Source organism: Andrographis paniculata, unplaced genomic scaffold (genome assembly GCF_009805555.1).
Source record: "Andrographis paniculata isolate CXL003 unplaced genomic scaffold, ASM980555v1 Contig59END, whole genome shotgun sequence".
In the NCBI taxonomy this organism is placed as follows: Eukaryota; Viridiplantae; Streptophyta; class Magnoliopsida; order Lamiales; family Acanthaceae; genus Andrographis; species Andrographis paniculata.
In genome coordinates, this window is record NW_026137594.1 from 135,434 (window position 1) to 157,677 (window position 22,244).

General features: G+C 33.1%; 4 protein-coding genes and 1 long non-coding RNA gene across 13 annotated transcripts; 1 reads left to right on the forward strand and 4 right to left on the reverse strand.

The window, feature by feature from the left end:
- Positions 1–4,682: 4,682 nt before the first annotated feature.
- Positions 4,683–6,445, reverse strand: LOC127258187 (transcription factor MYB20-like). Its single transcript, XM_051284926.1, has 3 exons — positions 5,956–6,445; positions 5,748–5,877; positions 4,683–5,474 (listed from the first exon to the last, which is right to left on the reverse strand). The coding sequence occupies exons 1-3, from the start codon at positions 6,113–6,115 to the stop codon at positions 4,886–4,888; spliced, it is 879 nt and encodes a 292-aa protein (XP_051140883.1). The 5' UTR covers positions 6,116–6,445; the 3' UTR covers positions 4,683–4,885.
- Positions 6,446–11,797: 5,352 nt separating this feature from the next.
- LOC127258189 (uncharacterized) lies at positions 11,798–14,122 on the forward strand. 2 transcript variants are annotated; one of them, XR_007840236.1, is made up of 3 exons: positions 11,798–11,925; positions 13,436–13,608; positions 13,841–14,122. It is a non-coding gene; the product is annotated as an uncharacterized LOC127258189 (long non-coding RNA). The 2 variants fall into 2 exon arrangements; XR_007840235.1 differs by having other exon boundaries at positions 13,436–14,122.
- Positions 11,804–14,033, reverse strand: LOC127258186 (GDSL esterase/lipase At5g37690). Its single transcript, XM_051284925.1, has 6 exons — positions 13,799–14,033; positions 13,412–13,539; positions 13,188–13,314; positions 12,805–12,917; positions 12,341–12,590; positions 11,804–11,988 (listed from the first exon to the last, which is right to left on the reverse strand). The coding sequence occupies exons 1-6, from the start codon at positions 14,031–14,033 to the stop codon at positions 11,804–11,806; spliced, it is 1,038 nt and encodes a 345-aa protein (XP_051140882.1).
- Positions 13,818–17,488, reverse strand: LOC127258184 (putative glycerol-3-phosphate transporter 5). Of its 8 annotated transcripts, none has more exons than XR_007840234.1 (5): positions 17,118–17,488; positions 15,347–16,744; positions 14,527–15,103; positions 14,384–14,423; positions 13,818–13,927 (listed from the first exon to the last, which is right to left on the reverse strand). XR_007840234.1 is itself a non-coding variant. In XM_051284923.1 (4 exons), exons 2-3 carry the CDS (start codon positions 16,371–16,373, stop codon positions 14,571–14,573), a joined length of 1,560 nt encoding a protein of 519 aa, XP_051140880.1. In that variant the 5' UTR covers positions 16,374–16,744; positions 17,118–17,488; the 3' UTR covers positions 14,312–14,423; positions 14,527–14,570. The 8 variants fall into 8 exon arrangements, 6 of the variants coding, with proteins under 6 accessions (XP_051140880.1, XP_051140878.1, XP_051140879.1 ...); XR_007840233.1 differs by having other exon boundaries at positions 14,384–14,426; XM_051284923.1 differs by lacking the exon at positions 13,818–13,927 and having other exon boundaries at positions 14,312–14,423.
- Positions 17,489–18,086: 598 nt separating this feature from the next.
- LOC127258188 (THO complex subunit 4D-like) lies at positions 18,087–22,010 on the reverse strand. Its single transcript, XM_051284927.1, has 7 exons — positions 21,779–22,010; positions 20,973–21,204; positions 20,009–20,155; positions 19,862–19,930; positions 18,965–19,152; positions 18,770–18,823; positions 18,087–18,521 (listed from the first exon to the last, which is right to left on the reverse strand). Exons 2-7 carry the CDS (start codon positions 21,165–21,167, stop codon positions 18,335–18,337), a joined length of 840 nt encoding a protein of 279 aa, XP_051140884.1. The 5' UTR covers positions 21,168–21,204; positions 21,779–22,010; the 3' UTR covers positions 18,087–18,334.
- Positions 22,011–22,244: the final 234 nt, after the last annotated feature.

A 22,244-nucleotide genomic window follows, 5' to 3' on the forward strand; every position in this document is an offset into this window, starting at 1 on the left:
ACGATTACAAGCCTTTGAATATCTTTCAAAATCTAATAAACCTCTTTTTGGTGATTTTACTAGGCAAGGCAAGGCAAGGCATCATCGGTATCACAAAGCCAGCCAACATTTACAATACTTATGATTAAAGTTAGTACTAGAAGTGGGCTTCAAATTGGAATAACTACTCACTCCTCTTCGACCATGGACTCGATGACATCTTGAAGATTCCAACATGAGTGCTTAATTAAGCCAAGATGTTCATCTCATCGGGCCAATTAACTTCAATGAGTTTATTCTTAGCACAAATTGAGATCAACTCATTTTATCTCAAAAGTAAAACAATTTCAAATTTTGACTGCATTAATCTTTAATTTTACCTAATTGATATTTTTGGTAGATGCTTCTTCGCCCCATTAATCAAATTATCTCCACGCAAAAATCGTCACCTTAAACCACCATTTAAATTGCTGTTTGTTGTTCACTGCTTGCCATCATCGGGAAGGCCAAGGGCTCTCAGTCGCCCTCATCTCCGCAATCCATTTTTGGCATCGACTACACCAAATCCACTTGGATTAATTTCTCATGATGGTATTTTTATTATTATTACATTATACTACTTTTTAGCAGAAGATAACAAAAAAATTATTTATATATGATGTTAAATTAAACATGCAATAGCAAATTTTATTTCACATGGATATGAATATAAATTAAAATAAATGCATATACTTTTTTTTCTATAATTTTATTATATTATAATTAATAAATAAATCTTTGCAAAAAATCTTCATTTTCCAATAAGAGAGAATGATGTATATAATTTACATTAATGTATATATTTGCGCATTGTAAGTGTAATACAGTGCTTCAAGTTTTTCTTTACAAATAATTTTAAATACCAAGCACAAAATAATAGTATATATAAAAATAATTGTTAATTTGTTATCAAAATATGAGAATGACCTTACTTATTATATTTATATAAAACTAAAATACTTTCCTCCCTTATGCATAAAAAAAATAATAAAAATCAATTGTTAATAATAAAAATAATAGTAATAGTAATAGTAAATTTTGTTACATGTTTAAGTAGAATATGACAAAAAAAATAAAAAATAAAAATGTAATTATATATAATGCAAAATCAAATGTTGTGAATAATAAATTTTGTTTTACATGAATACAGATTCATAGACTCGTTATCTTGTGATTGTATTATAGTGCAGTAAATAGCATCTGCAGGAATTCTTTATTTTAAAAATCCATAGATTTGTTTTTTTGTGACTTTTTTATGTTATAGTAATAGATAATATCGGCAGGAATTGCTCGTTTTCCAACGTGGGAGAAAGGTGCATGTAATTTGCGTGGATGTATGCATGTATATGTATATGTATGTATATATATATATACAGTACAATGCAGTGCAGATTATATTATAATGGTGTGTGTGATATGTTTGGAAATGGCGCTGGTGGTCGTCAGTAAAATCAACTGAGTTTTATGTTATTTATTTGTCTAGATTTCTGTGTATGTTCAGATCATTGTATTGATTTGTGTTAACTGTTTCAACTTTTGCTTCTATTGTTGCTAGACAAGTTATTCATCCAGCTAAAATAATCTGTTGATTTTTATCGACATTGTGTATGTTAATCGGATATGCCACACTATTGATAATTCTAATTAAGTTTTGTCTCCCTCATTCTTAACCATTCAATAGAATTTTCATATTTTATAAAAATATGATTTCAATATAAATTCAAATAACATTTAAATTAATAATCAAAATCAAATATAATTCAAAGAACAACCCATGAGAGCAGTTATTGTTGTTATTTATTAGTTATTTTTCTCTTCAATTTCAATTTAATCATTTTTATCTTTGTTTAAGAATACCTATCGATATAATTTATTTATTTTTAACAAAAATTATAAAATTTTAAGTGTTTAAGAATGATATTAATAAATTGTAAATATCAATATATAAGACTAAATTATATGACTTATGAATGAAATTTAAGAAATGTTTTTAACAAGATGCAAGGTGAACGTAATTTTAAAAAAATCACAACTAATTTTGAATTGTTTCATATTATTATTTTTTTTGTTATTAGGTATTCTTTATTTTCTATATGTTGTTTATGTATGTGTATTCATAATTTAACTTATTTTTATCACATAAGAATATGTAGTCACTACTTCGAGTGTATAATTTTTAGGTGGATGCAAACTCAATTATACAAAAGCTTGCTCGACTTAGATGGAAAAGTTAAATTCATCTAAACCAAAATAGACATTGATTAAATTTCAACTTAGATACAATGATTAAAAAAAAAAACAACCATTGAAAAACAATGCGACTAACTTTGTCGAGCGTTTAACAGGCTAAATTATGCTTCCATTTATTTGAATATATCTACAACAACAAGGAGAAATGATACATTAAAATTATACAAAATTTCACTATGTATTTTAATTGGTAACTCTTTCCATAAACGGTACATGTCAAGAATACCTCCAACAAATATTTAGTTATCGAATTAATTATGACCAATGCAAAACATATATGCATATATATATATATATATATTTGTTGGTGTTGATGTTGATATTGTTTCGATTATTTTGTTGTACAACAAATTTTTTCAAACACGACAAAAACTAAACAAAAATTGTATATATGATATTATAAATCATTTACTCGATCATTCAAATTATTTATTTATTTTTATTATTGTTATAGTAGGTGCAAGACCTGTCAAAGAAGAACAAAAATATATTTCATTTGCATTTGAAATAATTATCAATCTTTCGAATGGTTGAAATATCAAATACACAAAAGATCGATTTTTATTTTTATTTTTTGTGTTTTTACATTAACAAGAGTAGATATATTTTAATTTAAATATAAGTATGTATATATATGATTTCTCAATACAATTATTTTCATTTGCTTATTCTTACACGAAGATCAAATACTTCTTTATTGTCAAATGAATTGAACTTATTGATGTTCAACATCTCAAGAAAATTGTGTAATAATTGTCATAATTAGTTTTTTTTGTTGAATTTCACTGCACAAAAGTGGTATAAATGTATTGCAATGACGGAGTTGAACTAATTTTCAAGTAAAATAATATTGTGTATATCTAAATATTTTGAATTCTTATCATACTTAAATTTATATATAATTTAATTGAATTATATGTATACATACTTCTGTAAGATTCTTCTAAATACAGTTCGAATAATTATAATATCCGGAACATTGTTGAATTAAATTAAATTAAATATTTTAATTAATTATAATAACAATTATTACAATACATTATTTTTCATAAAAGTTTTCATATATATATATTTATTTATTTTTATATTTGTTAATTTTCAAAGTTTTATTCATTATATAACACATATTCAATATTATGCCAATCCAATCATATATAATTATACTTGTGTAAATTCTTCTAGATACATTTTGCATAATTGTAATAACACAAACATTATGGGACTAAATATTTATATGATAAAATATAATGACAATAGTTACTAATATATTTACATTATAATTTGTCATAAAAATTTTCACATATTTTTTTAATATATTAATTTTTACAATATTCTTCATTATATAATACATATTCGATATCATGTGCGTTAAGTAATTTAAAAAATTGTGAAAAAAATGAGAGATTTTCAAATCAGTTTGATTTAATATGTATCTCAATAGCATTAAGTATTATTTGATTTAATATGTCATTTAAATATTTTGAAAGATTGTAGAAAAAGATAGCATTAGTTTGGATATAAGTTTTGACAATACTTTGATGATAATAAGACTTATGTATTTGATTTAATAATTTTCAGAAAAATAATTTGATTTAATATTTTTTAATAAAAAATAACTATTGAACATTTACAAAAACTTCAAAATATTTTGTATATATAAACCCAAGATTTTCAAATGATTGTTGATTTATATATATAAACAAACAAACCCTGTTCTCATCGTGTAGTCTATAAATAAGTTTTTTCATTTTTTTTTTTCACAAACATCGAAAATTATTAAAAAACGTACTCCCTCCGTCCCATGTAATATTGATGTATTACTGTAGACATAAAAATTTAGATAAAATATAATTAGTAAATAATTAAAAAGTGTATTAGTAAAAATAATTATTATTTAGTAAATATAATTATAGATTAAGATTAAGATAAATAAAAAGTGCATAATTATATTTTCAAAAATAGAAAGGACAAGTTACATGGAACGGACGAAAATAAAAAAAGAGACAAATTATGTGGGACGGAGAAAGTAATGGGTGCAGAGGAGCAATCTAATATACTCCATTCGTCCCATTAAAAGGTTATTGTTTTCTATTTTTGTCCGTCCTAAAACAATATTATCATTTTCTAATTTAGTAAATGTATTATACACCATATTAATAGCGGTATTTTTGTCTTTTTCACTACAATCCAATATAATACTAATATTAAAAAATCTACGTGCAAAATCTATTAATAGCGGTATTTTATTCTTTACGAAATAATATATATTGATATAATTTTATTTAAATTTAATTATATTACTAATTATTTTGATATAAATTAAAAAATATGTATTTTTTTTTTTAGTGAAGCGAAAGAAAGAGAATGTAAAAAAAAAAAAAAAAAAAAAAGAAAAAAAAGAGTACAAGGTGAAAATTGAGAGAAACTGGAGAGCTTTTTTTTATGCTGATGGCCTTACTCCCAGAAATTGTACATACAATACAAACATCGTTTTTTATTTTTATTTTTTTATTCCTCTAAAAGGAGAGTGGATAGAAACAACGACCGATCGTCATCAGCACTCCGATAATTACATTATTACGTTATTACGTACGGCATGGGATATATCAACATGGCATTAATCGAAATCCCAGATGTCATCGACGGCATTCGTAAGATCATCGTCGTCGTCGTCGTCACCACCACCGCCACTATCGCCATTATTACAATAGTAATAACAATTGATCCCTTGGGCTGCAGCACCAAAATCATCCAACAAACTGCCCCATTCGTTATAGCTAATAGTGTTTCTGAAATCATCTTCCCAGATGTCGTATCTGTTGATCATGTCCTTGCAGTAGTCGAAATGAATCCCCGAGTTGCCCTGAGGAGGAGGATCTAATTCGGACAGCCCAGCCCCGGAGGAGTTCACAGAGTAGGAGGACGACGACGACGACGACGAGGGAATATTCTCCGGACGAATGATGTCGTGTTCAGGCTCCACCAGAGATATCTCGTCGATGCTGAACAGCCCTCCATCACCACCACCACCACCACCCAGCTCCTTGTTTTTATCATCATCATTAGTATTGGGCGGCGGGTGGAGGGGCTGGTGGGTGACGGGGTCGATTCCCATCTTCTTCAGCTTTTTTTTGATCAGGGTGTTCCAGTGGTTCTTGATTTCATTGTCTGTTCTTCCCGGGAGTTGAGCTGCAATTTTGGACCATCTGCGGGTGGACCAAAAAACCATGTATTTGTATTTGCATTTATTCTATTTTGTTTTTCCCAAAAATGATGTAATAATAAATAAATGTATATACAACAACACGGACAAATTAACAAGCGAGTGACATCGTCGTCGTCGTCCGGTGGGAACGAGGGAGGGAGGAGATTCAAAGTCAAAAATATTGGCCCAAATAAATAAAACTTGTTTAAAAAGTAAAACCCTGAAAGAATGTATATATATAAGTCATAGTTGCATGCAATGCACGTGTAGCTACCTGTTGCCGATCTGGGCATGGAGGTCAATGACGAGCTTCTCCTCGGCCTCAGAGAGCAGCCCTCGCTTCAGGTCCGGCCTCAGGTAGTTTGTCCATCTCAGCCTGCAGCTCTTCCCGCACCGCAGCAGCCCTGATTGATTGATGAATGAATGAGTGATGTCAATGCATATATACATATATTAATGATGATGATAGTCAGCAACAGCACCAGCAAGCTTGGGGAGGGCACGCCAGCAGCAATGGCCGTTGGCGAGGATGAAGTCGGTGAGCTTCTTGTCCTCCTCGGGAGTCCAGGGCCCTTTCTTCAGCCCCACTTTCTCACAGCACGGCTGCCTCCCCATCCTCCCTGATCTCCCCCTCCCTCTCATCAATCTATTCAGATCATATATTAATTACCACACTCACTCATTCATTCATTTATACCATCATCGCCCCTCCACTCGATCGCCAAGCGTACCTATATATATTTGTGTTTTATGTTGTAGATATATATATCCGGAGAGACAGACAGAAAAAGCTTGGGGGCCGGGTGTTTACTAGTTGAGGCGGTCCAGGGACCTTCGCGCCCTAGTGGCCACGTGGACTGCTGCCCGAAATGAGTGCTGCGTTTTTGTCAATTTCGCCACCGCGCCACCGCACCATGCACCGCATATCATCACCCTTTAATCTTTTTCGTTTATTTAACCATTACGGGTTTTTTCCCGTATACATTTATATACGAAAAATAAATAAATTTATTACATATAATATGGGATTGGTTTATTCGGTCTCTCAGCATCAATGTCACACAAATCGCGGGGCTATTAATGTGCTGAATCAAATTCAATACACTGCCAGATAAGAAAAAAACAATAAAATAAGATAAACAAGAATTATATCAATATAATATTTTTTCTGTTCCAGCTAACTTGTCTACTTTTGGGGGTAACGACGACAAGTTCTCACTGGGGAGATGAATTCTACGGGCATCATGGCTCTGATATCATGTTAAGATGAGGATTCGAGATTCTAATTTAAAGCTAATTGGTTGTAAGTGGAATAGTCTTTCACCCCTTGTAAGGTAGGAAAATCCCAACATTACATCCAATGTGGAATACTTAACAATAAATACATATATTCACACAAAATTTTATATTACTAATATGATTTTTCATATCTATCTAAAAACCACTTAAAATTAAAAATAAGAAACAAACACAGGTTCGTTCACTAAAGGAATGTTTTTTTATATCTACTTTTATGAACTTTTATTAAAAAATTTAGTATTATTTTTGTAAAATAGTATTACAATTAAATATTTTTTAATATATATATATATATATATATATAAAGGATAAATTATAATTTAAATAAATTAAATTGAAGCATCACGGGTGTTTTTTCAATTTTGGGTTCTTAATTCAAACAACGTCAAGCATTTCATCCCATGTTGACTTACACACTTCCCCTCATTTGTCTCATCCAATCCAGTTATTTTAATTAATTAATTAATACTTCATTAGTTTACGAGTAAGTGTTTTTATTTGATTTTTACAAGTAAATTAATATTTTATAAAAATATAATATAATATAATGAAATAAAATAATATTTATTTTACTCTTGTTTAGTTGAAAATTGAAATTTTTTATTTAATTTGAATCTATTAAAATGATAAATAAAAAATTTATTACTGAACAAAGTAATATGTTTTTAATAAAAATCGTACAGGCTAAATAATAATTATTTGAGTTTAAAATACAAAATAAACACACCGTAATACCTACAAAATCATGCAAAAAATAAAACATGTTTGTATAAATTTTGAGACTAATATATTACCCAGCTTAAACTTTTTTTACTTTTTTATTATTATTTTATTACTATTGTTTTCTCTCTATTTTTGGACTTATGGGAGTTTTTTTTTTTTAACCAAAGGAAAAATAATAATAATAGAATAAACATTGTTTACTTATGAGTTGAACAATGGTGGCATCCGATGTTGCAATAAATATGACAAATGAAAGATAATAATATTTTATTATTTAGTAAAAATATGTAATAATATTTTTATTTTTTTTATATATGTATAAAATAATAAGTAATATAGACTAATGATATCCTAATAATTTATATAAAAATTAACAGTATTTCGATATTAATATAAAATTATTTTTATTATAATAGAACAATTTAAATGGGATATACAAAATAATAAAAATAAATAAATGTACATATATTACTTGAACGAAAAAAAAGGAGAAGGGTGCTGTGGATATTCATTAATGTCTATTGTGTTAAGCAATAAATGAATATAAATACTACAAGCAGCAGTTGTAGTAAGGTCTAATATAGAAGAAGATGTTTCAGAAATTTTGAGCAGCAATTACAATTTACAATACAGCCTCCGCAGACTTTTTGAAATTTTTGATTTTTGATAGAAAAATAAATAAAGCTTTAATTAATATTCAATATAATATTAGGAAAAAAAAATATTTGATAGGATATTTACAAAAATTAGTATTGATAAATAATACTAACAAGTTGTAAAAAGTCTGCATTACAAATATCAGTCAGGCTAGTAAAGAGTGAATAATTCAAATAATTAATACAATGTTGACTTCATTAACATAATCAGTTTTCGATTTTTTTATAAAAAAATATTATATCATAACATATTTATTATTTAAAATATGAAATTAAAATTATATATTTTATATCTAAAACACTAAAAAAAAAAAAAAAAAAACGAAAAATAGCGTTTTCTATTTGTGTATCTTCTGGGAATCATAACATTCTAATTGTGAGTGGAGAGTGGAGGTTTTGGTATTGTATTTATTTTTCTTATGTTGTTTTTGTATTTATTGAATTATAATTGTACATTGAATCGCAGAACAAATAAATCACGTAAGATACAATTTAGTTGTCATTATATATATATATATATATATGACCAAATTTGTTTATATTTTTCATAAGAAGATTTTATTTTTTTGGGGGGAGACAGTATTTTGAAAATCATTTGTTTTAGATTTATGTTGACATATTTATTTTATTATCTCAATAGTCGGATGGCAGGAAATTTACAAACCAAATATGATACGACACTAAGTTTAAACTTGATTTTTCACTTCTTTTACATGTATGTATATCATTACTAAAACAATTATATGAATAATCAATCATTATGAGTAATGTTTTTGATAAGATAAACCGATTCATTAATTCAACTGTCTATTTATAGTCGAATCTTGTACCTCTTTAATTTATCGTCCATACAACGACAACTACAACTACAACTAGAAGCATTTTTATGTAATTATGTTTTATAATTACTTTTGGTTAGTTTTATTTATTATTTTACATCCATTGACGTATCACCATTAAGTTTAAATTCTGCGAGTCTAATTGGTATTTGACCTTGTAATATTATTTGTCGAGGGAGTTGTGTTATTCACATAGGAGAATGAATATGCAGCATTCTATTTCTATGTCAAATGCTAATAATATTTATATGATGTTTGACTTAAATTACTTTACGTTAGAAATATATTTCAATTAAATCAAAGATGTATAAGTTAGAATTGCAATAACCAATAGTATTAGTGGATGAAGATATAGTAATATATAATACATGTATTTTATCAACTCAAAAATTTCAATAATTCAAAATACCAATACATCTAATATAAAAAAGATATTAAACTAAAAATACAAAATAAACACTCATCCATAATTATTCATCATCCTAGATTTTTGTGTGTATATATATAGGTATTTTTTCCACATTGATTTTTCTTGTATTATTAAGTAAAATAAGTTTTTGATGTGACATCTTATATAAAAATTAGTATATTTTTATTGAAAATATTAAAGAAAATAATAATAATGTGTTTGGCTATGTTCTTTTAACAATTTCTTTTTTTTTTTTTTAAAAAGATAATTATAAATTCTTTTAACATTATTTTTTATATTACTATTACATTTATTTATATCTAACATAAAATAATCATTTCAAATTCACAGAACAAAACAAACAAACAAAAAATATATATAATTTTTTTTTTTTAAAAAAAAAATCACATAAAAAACTGTACAATACATGACACAAACCCAAAACACAAACCAAACACGCCCCATATGTCCCTTACAATTTTGATATATATTTTTTAACATTGAACCTTTATATTTTATTAGTTTAATTCGAACCTCAAATTAACCACAAACGTTAAGTGCATTTACATATTTTTTGAGAATTTAAAATAATAATAAAAAGTTAAATAAAATATACATATTGAATATAATATATTATATAAAAAAATATGTTTAACTTTATATTGTTGATTTAATATTCAAAAACTTAAAATAAAGGGAGTCTAAATATTCAAAATATTTTATAAATTTGTAGATTTCATACAAAGAAAACAAAATGGAAGGCAAGACGAAGACCAAGACCAAGGTTATTGTTCACAACCAAAATACGACTCATCTTAGAATGAATTATATAATCATCTTATTAGAATTAGAATGTCATTCAAGTGCTAAAGTCAATATTGTCATTAAGCACATAGACTTGAATCGATATGTTATTCGTGGGTCAAAAAGATAAATACCAAAATCTTTGGGGTTGACGTTGACATTTAACGCAATAAAATATATACATATATATGCAGATGCTAATTTTTCAAAGTATGATGGCAACTTTGACCAGGTCTGCATTGACTTTACATAATTGTATTTGCACCCCAAATTATTCTTGTCAGGCTTTTACATTACACACATGCATGATTCTCTTTTATTTTATTTGGAAAGAAAAGCTTTTAAGCACCGATAGATAACAAAGTTTTTTTTTTTTTTTTTTTATTCTGCATTGGAACAGTGTCTGTTTTTCTTTTTGTTTTGTTTCTATCTCTTAAAGTAAAAGCTCTGGAAGAATGCAATAAAATTGTACAACATTTTCGTCCTCTTCTTTCTTCCTTTTTATTATTCCCCCTCTTAATTTCCAAAACAATTGGGCTATGCAATAAAATAAGCCCAAATTTCAGAGAGGCCCATTTAAGTGTTTATGCGGGCCTTGCCTTATTGATTTATAATTATACCATATGGCCAGGCCCTACTTCTTAAAACCCTAAATTCTCTCGCTTATATATAGACACTGCTTACATTGCTTCGCCCGCCCTAGTTTTCAGATCCGACGTCTTCTATGTTCGCTCGTCCGTATTCTTTCTTTGTGATTAATTGTGCGATGGTAATTTCGACTTGAGTTGCAATCCTCTTAGCTCTTCGGATTTGTGCTTGCTATTTTATTATTTTTTTCGGCAATTGTGTGTTGGTTGTTGTAATTCTTGGATAAATCACATCGATTTGCATCCTCTATGATTTTGTCTGTACACTAGCAAGATTACGGAGGAAATACGAAAGGATGCTAAAGCAATTCTTTGTTATTGGTTCCTATGGACACGCAGATCTGATTTCAACTCTTGGATCCTGTGTTTTCTCGTAGGTTCCACACGTAATTTTTTTTTTCCCTTTTTCTATTTAACGATTCTGGTTTGAATATTGCTCGATGATGATGGATTTGCTTTAACCACACCGAAGAGAGGGTGATGAGACTGCACATTCCGAATTGATTTTAGGTCGAAGGAGGTCTTCGATTTGGATTTGCTTGGCAGTTGCTTTATGAATCTTTTCTCTGTATGGAGTTCAGATGAAGGCACTGAAAAGCTGTTCGGATTGAATTTTTTCTTCCTTTGGGTTAAAATTACTGAGGAATTCTCATCAGTACTCTCATGTGGAAAACTATTGGCCCAATAACTGAGAGCATCGACCGTGTTAATATGTTTACAATGGATTTTAATCGTATTAATATTTTTTATGTGCCTTTTGTAATTAGTATACTGCAAGTCTGCAAGGGTCTTACCGCATTTGCATTCACATTTCTTATCATCAGTGGTTCCCTGGAAAATTCTCTCTCTAGTATCAGTATATGTAAACACACATATTTAGTGATGGTGATAGATAGTTTTGTGATACAAACTATGTTGTTGCCTTGTGATCTTGACTTCGGGATTAGACTATGTCACGCCTTGGTAAATATGATGTTGAAAAAGGCTTCTGCGAGTATGACATTAGCCGCATCCGAAGGGTGGAAAGCATCCCAAAACACAAACTCGTGCCGATCTTTGCACAGATCTGAGTTGGGTAAGCAAAGCCCTCCTACCTTTGTATCCACATTGCAGCATGATGTGTTTGATACTTTAAAACCTGCATGTATAAATGAATGGTTTCATGTAAGCTAGGGTATACTTCACACAGTTAAGATGGGTTTTATATATAACACAAATTGAGATTACCTGGTGATACATACTTCACACAGTTAAGATGGGTTTTATATATAACACAAATTGAGATTACCTGGTGATACAATCATTAATAATGTTGGTAGCATACTCGTCTTATTTTAGAATGAATTAACTTTTTTGTGTGATAATTTGCAATAATCTAACATTGGATAGATATTCGATCTAGCTCAATATGCCAACTCATTTTATGGAGCTTGAGGAGCGCTTTTGATTGAATAAGGAATAATGTGTGTTAGAGCGTATGTGATGCTTACCGTATGACATTGGGTTCTGGATCAGATGTAAGACTGCTCCATAGGTGTCTGCAAAAACAAGTTGTGATGATGGCAAGTGGGCATTTAGAGTAGATATCAGTTTCTGCACTTTGGAGTTGAATTGCTGCACCCATAGATTGACTTGCTTTAGGCATTCCCCTCGGCTTGATTTTGCCCTTTGGGAGGGAATGCAACCAAGTGGTCCTAGACCATGAAACACTGTCTTTCTTGCACCGAGCTGGTAGAGCCTCTAATAGAATCACATCACACCAACCTTGTATTAACACAAGTAGGCATCATGCCATGACAGTTATACGTACCAAGGTTAAGTTATTAGTGTATCAATTTTATTGCATAAATTACTTAGTGAAATGTGTCCAGAGTTGCACTGTCAGGATTTTGAGCACAGTAAAATAAATTGTGATAATGAGAAATGAAGTAAGGGTGAGTATTATCTTGTGTACCATGAGCTGTTCAGCCAATGTGGAGGTGAGAAGCTCCAGAAACTCGTCATGAGTGTATTGTTGCCCGTCTGCTAGAAATGGCTGAAGAAAATTGTTCACATAGTCATTGCTACCTGTAAGTTTTATTTCATAAAAAACTGAACTCAATCTCGAATCAGTTATAACTCTGGCATGTTTTATTGCACATAATCTGTTTTGTTTCATTCTTGCTAGTTTGAGTTGGATAATATTGGATTATCCCCTAGTTTGTGGGATTTGAGCTTATCTGGTCTAGCTATACATGTTTCATATTGGCATTGTTGATGGTTTTGAACAAGTTGAGCTGATTGCCGAGAAGTTTGATGCTTGACTGGAATCGATCTATTGGATTTACAATGACATACCTATTCCCACGAAGTAGAGGGCTTCATTGCAAAGCTTGTTGGCTTCTTCCTCTCCTATTTTGTTCTTCATCCACACCTTTGTTTTTGCAAAATTATTTATTTGATCATCGAATGTCAGCCTCTCTATCTGTGAAAAAAAGTAAAAAATATTTCAAGTTCTCTTATATGTACCTTTTTTTATATATATATAATTTACATCTATTTGTATTGTGTTGTATTCTTACGAAATAAGTGCCGGTGTCATTTAGTATTCCAGCTCCGCCGGAAGCGTAATTCACCCCTTTCAAGACATGCTCGTCAGTTGGAGATAGGGATAGGAATGGGGGCGGCGGTGGAATCCCGAGCTTAGCAGCTGAAATGGTGTACTATTGCCCAGATTAGTTTCTTCTAAGCTTATAGGGTGAAGGCTTTATGATGTTCTGTAAGTTTGTATTAATTGTAATAATAAAAAGTAGAATTATATTTTTTAGTAAATATCATCGAAATATGAGTAAATATATATGAACCTTGAAATGCTAGTAGGGTCATTGGCCATTATTCTAAGATGATTTTTTTTTTTTGAAAAATCTGGTAAGAATTACATGTATTTATGTATTTGAACATATGCTTACATATAATGTCACCGATAGTCCTTCCGTTGGTGAACCTTCCAGTGGCTTTGCCATCCTTGAAGTCGACGCCGTAGTGGGGATAATTGGACTTGGCAAGTGAGAGCGGGAGGTAGTTGTTGTTGCCTACTTCTGTCAAAGAATCGCCGAAGATGAATGTGACGGGGGATGATGGCAAAGAGCCTACAAAGACCGCTGCAGTCGCCAGTAGTAATGCTACAAAATGCCTTACCACCATTCTTGGCGTCTTTAATAGGTTGGGAAACAAAAGTTTGTAATTTGGAGTTGATGAAAATGGGAATAAATATATAGTGCGTGTTGATGATAGCTAGTAAGAAATGTTGGTGTTAAAGCCAAGCAAGTTTCACCGAGTAGATTTAAGTTTGTCTTGACCATAACTATTAATGTCATCTATCGGTCGTTGCTTGTCTTCTTGGAAGTGTTGGCCAACCCTTACTATTATAGAGGATGGGTAGGGTTTTGGGTTAGTTGAGATTTGATTTGATATAAAATTGGTTAAGTAAATTGATCAACAAATATATTCCGATAAATTCGAGAAAATCAATGTATATTCTATCTAGATCTTACAATGCAATGCCTGCTGCCCACAATCAAAATCTGCATGAACCTGCTGCAGCATACAAATACATACATACATGATGAATCTCTAGCGCTGGAAAATTTAAATATCCAGAGTGATAATGTTCTATGATTTGTTTGTATATATGTACCTGGCCCTCGATCGAACTCATGTGTTAGCCATCTCAATTCGGAATTATGCGAATCGAATCCATTTACCTTCGTCCCACTTCCCTCTAATTTCATTTTTGACGACAGGAAACAGCAAGAATCCCGCGAACAATATCGAAACAATCAGCATGAAGAAAACGCTATTCCATCCTCTGGTCGAAATATAACCAGCCAGAAGAGGTCCCAGGGCTGCACCCACTGATCCAGTGCCATCTATAATCGCTGTAACAGTGGCTAATGCGCGCGAGTTTCCTTTCTCCAAGCTCTGTGTGCCTAGGTCAGCAGCGACTGCTGTTGTTATCAGAGCGTACGGCCCGTTGACAAGCAAGCCGGACATGAACATCAATGCTATGTTTGTGAGCATTGATACGCTTCCATAGAGGCGATACAAAATCAGCATTGGAATTGACAGGATCAAAAACATAAGCGCAGTCACACCCCGCGCCTCAATAATGTCAGACACAAATCCAGCCATTACTCCACCAACGACTCCTCCTATGTCAAAGACTGTCGATAGAATCCCAGCTGTCTTGTGGGATAGATGCACTCCAGCAACAGCTGCAATTTTCAAGAATCACCAACATAACATAAGCATCATCAACACGAGAAAACATTGGCTTGTAAACAAAGAATCCCAAAATCCTCCAAAATGAAAGTACAAATTCCAGGTGGTGAATGAATGCAACCAAGTATTCGATTAGGCAATTCATATACAGCTAAGAACTAAGCCAAGAAAATTCCAAGTTAAAACTAACATAACAATAAGCACCAACAAAAAATGGCGAAAGAAGGATAAAATACCTGTATGCCTAATGTAAAATGGCAGCCAATATAGAAATGTGTAGGCCACAAGCTTGGAGAAGAACAAGCAGAAAGCGTACGATGCTACGTGTGGCAATCTCCACGCATCTAAGAAACCTATTGGAACCAAAGCTCCCTCATCCTCAGTTTCCACCCCTTCCCCATCTACAGACTCTGCCTCGCCGCTATCAACCAATGCTATACCTTCAGCTGCTGTCGTTGCAGCAGTGCTTTCTTCTTCAGACAATTCCATACCAACATTTTCAGGTCGCACAACAAGAAATATATAAATAAAAGTAGCCACAAGAATGATAAGAATGCCGGGCACGACGAAAGACCAGCCCCATCCAAACAACAGAACCGCAGAAGCCACTAAAGATCCCAAAATGTTGCCCACTGAAGTGTGGGAATTCCACACTCCCATGATCAACCCTCTCTTCGCCTTCCCAAACCAGTTTCCAACGACAGCCACAACACACGGCCATCCGATGGACTGAAACAACCCACAAAAGACCTGTATGAACACAAAAGCACCTAAAGAATGCAGATCAAGAAAATACCCTAACCCAAACAGTATCACAAAGATGCCACTTCCCACCATCCCTACAGTCAAGAAAATCCTTAAATCAATCGAATCAGCAACATGGCCAGAAAAATACATGCCGATGGCATATGCCAGCAGGAAGGAGAGATCGAGCTCGCCAAGATGATGGGGGCCACGGGGACCATCGAATGGGGGCCACCCCTTTACACCCTGGGATGGGGTTTGGGAGGATTCGGATCCCCCCTGATCAGAACTAGTGTTGGCGGCTAGGGACTCGTTGATTGGGGATGTGAGGATGGATTTAACTATGCTGGGAGGTTTACGGGACGCATGGAAAGATGCGTAGGCAGCAAAGGTGAGCAGCAAAACCAAGAATTTGTGGAATTTGAGAGACCTCTCCGGCGAAGCGAGGCTGGGGAACCATCGCACCCCCGGCGGCAGCTGTCGTGGTGGAGCAAGAGCTTGCGACGAAAGCTGCTGCATCAAAATTACTAAACACGGCAATGCTGAAAAGGGTAACCCCACAAAAGACAAACAATTAATCGAAGATTCTTATTAGACCTACGTTGGTATTTGGATAGATATGCGATCAACCAGAGATTTAGAGAATAAACATGTGAAGCAGAAATCTCTGGTTGAACTTGAACTGGAAACTTTTTTGATCCGGGGTCGGATCAATTCATTGGGTTTGAAGTTACATAATCGTTTGTGAATGCTACCAACGAAAGTATGTCTGGCTGTCCTCGTCCTCGGTCGCCTCTACCAGTACTACTTGTGTTCTTTATCATATCATCCAACAACATATCCAAGGAAGCCATAGACAACACTGACCTATGCTACCAATAAAAGTATATCTGCAAGCAAGGAACGCCCAATATTCATCAGAGATCAAGCACAAAGGATTAATTCCAACTTCAGATATATTCAAACTAATCAATTTATGTATATTTTTAAAAATACGTAATATCAAGGCATGATAAAGCTACTGTCTACTTGCAAAAAGAAAAAGGGAAATCTGAAGCAACTTGAATAAAGCTAAAAAAGCGTCCGCCATAATAGATACGGATAATAGAAGAAATCAATCCCGAGAGGGAGCACTAAAAGATTACTACAAACCTACCAATTACAACCGCACTTGGGGGAAGTGTATCACATATGTGTTTTCATTGGTAGTCAAAAATCGGTGCAAGAAAGCTATAGATCTAAAGACAAATACAAATCACATACCATATAAAACAATGATAATTTAAAAGGGTCAAAATCCCTTCCTCGAAGAAAGAAAATCCAGATCTAGCACAACTAACGGTATAAGAACAGATCTAAGATGACCACCATACGCGAGATGAGGACCAAAAAAAATCAAAACCTGAATCAGGTCGAATAACAAACAGAGTCTTCGAATTCGAATAGAGTCCAGATGGGATTGGAGGAGATGGAGTCGATTTGACAGAAGAGAGGAGAAGAAAAAGGCGACGACTCGCGAATAGGAGGGAACGAGGAAAATTAAAATGGTAAGAGAAAAATATCTTTGTTTGTACGTATTTGACTAGATAGATAATTTGGAGTGTTTTGGTTGTCATCTAAACTCAAATGTCAAATTAGTGTTGTGGAATTAATTTATTAATTTTAATAAATAAACTTAATATTATTTAATACATATATATTAAAATTTCATACTAGTATTTTGTATAAAGTTACTTTTATATTAATCACAAATAAATACATATTAAATACTTAAATTTGAACCAATATGACTTTAATTGAAGAAAAATAAAATAAGTTTGTATGAAAAGGTCTCAGTACCAAGTATATATATATATCTCATTTGCTCCAAAGGCTTTTAGAGTGAAGGATGATGGGATCAACATTTTGTACACAATAAAGTGGAGCGAGTATATATAAAGCCCGCTATTTATTGATGGATGTCATTTCAACAAATATACATAAGAATTTAAATAAGTAATAGTATAAACAATAGAACATTCCAGAACTAGTGAGTGCTTCTGTTCATTCATACAACAAATAAATAAATACTTCCCACCCAGATCATTCTCATCATTTATTCTATCAATATTTAGTTACTACCATCATTACTAACCAATATGCCAATAATTATTGTAATAATAAAGAAAAGGCTTGTAAACTAGTGTTTTCTCATTTCTTCCCCCCTCAAAACCCCACACACATAAAAAGCCATTGAAAAGGATTACTACTACTACTACCGATAGTAATAATAGTAAAAAAGCATCCCAACCCAAGCACTACCACCACCGTCCATACATAGTAATAACAATACTAATAAGCTGAATTATGTCTCTTGTTATGTACGCTTCAACCAAACCAAACCAACAAACCACTCGTTCTTCGTTCTAACTCACTCACTCTAGCAGAGTACCAACAACACCATCCATCCCCCCTCACACCTATGATTGATTGATTGATATTCATGTCTGCATGGCGTCGGCGTGATAGCTCTCCAGCTCCTTGTCCAGTTCTGCAGCTGATTTTTCACTTTTCTTCTTCCAAACACCACCACCTGCTCCTCCACCTCGTCCTCCCCCACGCCCACCAAAGTTGCCTCGGCCTCCACCCCGGCCACCTCGCCCTCGCACCATGCCACGACCCCTTGCCCTAATGTATACATATAGCCACAGAGTGTTTACATTCATAATACAACAACAATGATACACACGCAAGTTAATTAGACGATTTAACAGTGTCAGCATTTATGGTTTCATGCTCAGCTCTATATTATCTGATCCTCCATCTACCACAGAGATATAAAATACATCACATAGAGAAAAGACAACTGCTCAAATAAAATACATCACATAGAGAAAAGCTCAGAGATGCATATTATAAAGGCAAGAGTAACTTACCCCATGCCGCGATTAGCTGATGTGAAGCCACCTCTGGTACGGACAGGTCCAGACCTGCACAAAAAATAGCTAATCAGCACGTGAACAGAAGAATATCAACATACAGCTAAAGCAAAACTGTATTACAGTAGGCAGCTACATAAACTTATGAAAAACAAAAACATCAAAAATAGTAGGAGAGTGAAAGATACAAACCCCATGACAACTGTTCTCTTTCTCCCATTTGTTCCTCCAACCACATTAACACGAGCCGTGACAGGGACCTCTGGATTTGCCCCAATTACCTCGATTTTCATAGGTCTTCCATCCAATTGAACATTGTTATATCGTTTGAATGCCTGGAATGCATCACTTCTCCTTGCAAATATCACTTCTGCTGAACCCTATTACAAGATCAGGCCTAATTAAACCTTGCCAGTAGTAGAAAGAAACACATACACAACTCATCTATTTTAGAAACCAAATAGTACACAATTGCACAATAAGTTTATAGCAAAAGAAATGCAATCAATTTTGATAACTGCTAATAAAACAACTTACTAGACCTAATTTAAACGGCAACTTGAATATAAAAGGGGAAAAATATCATGTCCAAAAATGTCAAGACAATACAATTACTCCTCAGCATATCAATGGATCAGCAGAAGAACTATATAATCATATCCACAAGTTCACGAGCAAATATCAACATCATCAATAAAGGAGAAGAGATGCACTACTCTGGTTGAAATAAAAACATTGCGTGTTCAAGCCACAGAACTTAGTTATCTTATATATGGCTGCAATCAAGGCTGATACACTACTCAAGAAAAGGGAGTTTATTTAATACCATATAATTAAATAGTAAAAACAATGCAGAACATAGGAAACAATGACAAATAAAGTGTATGAGCACAGCTATCACGTAGGCCAGATCCACCGGTTCTAAGGAAAACCAAACATACAAGCACAAGTTTCATTTTACATTGAGTGAGTTGTAACACAGAGATGATGAGAACCCTCAAAAGTCAGCACAGGCTCAAACGCAAACTACTGTATGAAATACACATAAGATAACTACAGGGTAGTAATTTCATAGCAACAAGAACTTACACTGGGCCGCCCATGCTTGTCATAGTGGATTGCAAACCGAATCAACTCACCAATCTCAGAAAAGAGCTCCTGTTTCGCAATTCTTAATTCAGAAAAAAGGAATTCCAACTGGAAAGATGAATGAAATGTACGTCTCGAAATTAATACCCTTATATCTTCATTGGACACCCCAACATCCAAGTTGGAGATATACAACTTTGTACCAGTTTCCAACACTCCTGACAATCCAGCTGCTTTAAGACTTTCTTCAAACAGACCATTATGCCATGGTAAACTCTTGGTTCTGCGAATGGACTGGAGCATGCAACCAAAGATATATTGGAAGGGGAAAAGTGAATACATAGCATCACCACATAATAATATTTTACCGCTCTTCAAGATAAAGCAGAGACATCAACAAAGTTCCATGAGGTCACATGGAAAAGCTCACACAAGATTGTCTTATTCCATTGAATAATTGGGGTATGCAGATTATTCTATATGGGAATTGAGATTTGAACCATAGCAGGTGGTGCCATGCAGAAGGTGAGAGCTCCAGTTCTGAATTTCAGCAAAGGAAGTCACCTCTGCAAGATGCCTTGAACCGAGGTACAATGGAAATCTCGCTCCAAAAGTAACTCCATACTCTAGCAAAGGTATCCATCAAATAATAATTCCCCACAAATAACAAGGATCAACTATACACTCCCCCTCTTACTACCAGAAATGGCAAACAGCAATCTAGAGATAACTCTACTAAGTAAATATTGTTATGTGCAATAGTTTCAAGAATCATTGTTACTGATGCCAAAATATGGAGGCGTCTAAATTTTCAGGCAAGAAGCTCCTTAACGTAAGATGATGTAAGCTGTGTCCACCAATCTTCGAACTTTTGACAACATCCATTGTAAAAGTTCCTGATAAAAACCCATCCACCCAAACACAGAGGAATTGCTAGAAAAAACACAGCCATGTTTCCGGCTGAGGTGTTTTGTGCATCTCCCAGGATGAAATACTGCCGCAAATCTCTCAAATTCAAATTTAATGCAAAACTAGAACACCTTCATTGGAGCACAACATCGTATAGCAGATTTGTCTATGAATTGTAAGACATCCATAGTTTGGGGCTTGCCTTGGCAATAGTGTACGGCGAAGGCCGAGGATTAACTCCCAGTGTATTTCTATGAGGGGCGCCAAATAGTCTCCCACCTCGGGATAATCCTGCTCTCCCTCTTCCCCTACGAGGCTGTCCTCGTCCTCGGTCGCCTCTACCAGTACTTCTTCTGTTCTTTATCATATCATCCAAGGACATGTCCAAGGAAGCCATAGACAAAACTGATAGACACCAACAATAGAACGTATATCTGCAAGCAGGAAACACCAAATATTCAGCAATGATCAAGAGCAAAGAATTAAGAAGCCCACTCATAAACCATATAATCAGCTCCAATTTCAGATATATTGAAAACAAACCATTTATGAATAAGTTTAAAAACACATAATATCAACGCATAAAGCTATTGCCAACTTGGGAAAAAAAACAGTCAGAACCAATTTGATTAACCCATTAGCGTCCACCAAAATAGATACGGTTATCAGAAATCCAACCCGAGGGGGCTCCAAAAATTATTGCAAACCTTTAAATTACAACCGTACTTCGGGGAACACAGGAAGCATGTTAAAAAAATCCATAAATAACCATCGACTTGTAGTCAAAATCGGTACAAGAAAGCTAGATCTAAAGACAAACACAAATCACATTCCGTATTTAAAAAAAAAAAAAAAAAAGGACTATGAAACAATGATAAAAACAAGGTCAAAATTCTTTCCTCGAAGAACGAAAAATCAGATCTAACACACTAACGGCGTCACAGCAGATATATAATCACCACCATACGAAGAGAAAACGAAAACAACAAAAAGAAGGGAAAAAATAACCTGAAACAGATCAAACAACAGACAGAATCTTCGAGTTCCACCACTAAACTTGCAAAAAAAAATTAGACGCAGAAAAGAGAATCCAGATCGGAGGAGATAGCGTAGATTTGAGGGAGGGAGAACGAAAAGGGCGATGATTCGTGAAAGGATTTGTGGGGGACAGATGGGAAACGGAGCTAGGGTTTCAGGGAGAGGGCCAAAGATAGGAGCGTTGAAAAGGGGTATGGATGCAAGTATGCAACCCCTCTCTCTCTATTTATATTGGCTTTTTGGAGGCGGTTATCATTGTCCTTCCTTTATGGGTTTGGGCCGCCACTTTTACATCAGACCCAATATTTTGAGGAGATACAAATTTAAGCCCAATTTCACCAGAGGAATGGGCCGATATCTTCGGCTCCTGTTTAAATGGTGCTAAGCTTGTTTATTTTAGTTTTAATTTTTTAAATTTTCTCTAAATTATAATTAT

Excerpts from the sequence above, each read along its gene's own strand:
- LOC127258187 (XM_051284926.1), bottom strand. The coding sequence starts at position 6,115 with ATGAGAGGGAGGGGGAGATCAGGGAGGATGGGGAGGCAGCCGTGCTGT. Across the intron at positions 5,878-5,955 it reads TGCCCTCCCCAAGCTTGCTG|GGCTGCTGCGGTGCGGGAAG; the intron begins GTGCTGTTGCTG and ends TCAATCAATCAG. Across the intron at positions 5,475-5,747 it reads CATGCCCAGATCGGCAACAG|ATGGTCCAAAATTGCAGCTC; the intron begins GTAGCTACACGT and ends GTCCACCCGCAG.
- LOC127258186 (XM_051284925.1), bottom strand. The coding sequence starts at position 14,033 with ATGGTGGTAAGGCATTTTGTAGCATTACTACTGGCGACTGCAGCGGTC. Across the intron at positions 13,540-13,798 it reads GACTATCGGTGACATTATAT|CTGCTAAGCTCGGGATTCCA; the intron begins GTAAGCATATGT and ends ACACCATTTCAG. Across the intron at positions 12,918-13,187 it reads CCTCTACTTCGTGGGAATAG|GTAGCAATGACTATGTGAAC; the intron begins GTATGTCATTGT and ends TAAAACTTACAG.
- LOC127258188 (XM_051284927.1), bottom strand. The coding sequence starts at position 21,167 with ATGGCTTCCTTGGACATGTCCTTGGATGATATGATAAAGAACAGAAGA. Across the intron at positions 18,824-18,964 it reads AAGAGAACAGTTGTCATGGG|GTCTGGACCTGTCCGTACCA; the intron begins GTTTGTATCTTT and ends TTTTTTGTGCAG. Across the intron at positions 18,522-18,769 it reads TCAGCTAATCGCGGCATGGG|GGCAAGGGGTCGTGGCATGG; the intron begins GTAAGTTACTCT and ends TGTATACATTAG.
- LOC127258184 (XM_051284923.1), bottom strand. The coding sequence starts at position 16,373 with ATGCAGCAGCTTTCGTCGCAAGCTCTTGCTCCACCACGACAGCTGCCG. Across the intron at positions 15,104-15,346 it reads ATTTTACATTAGGCATACAG|CTGTTGCTGGAGTGCATCTA; the intron begins GTATTTTATCCT and ends TGAAAATTGCAG.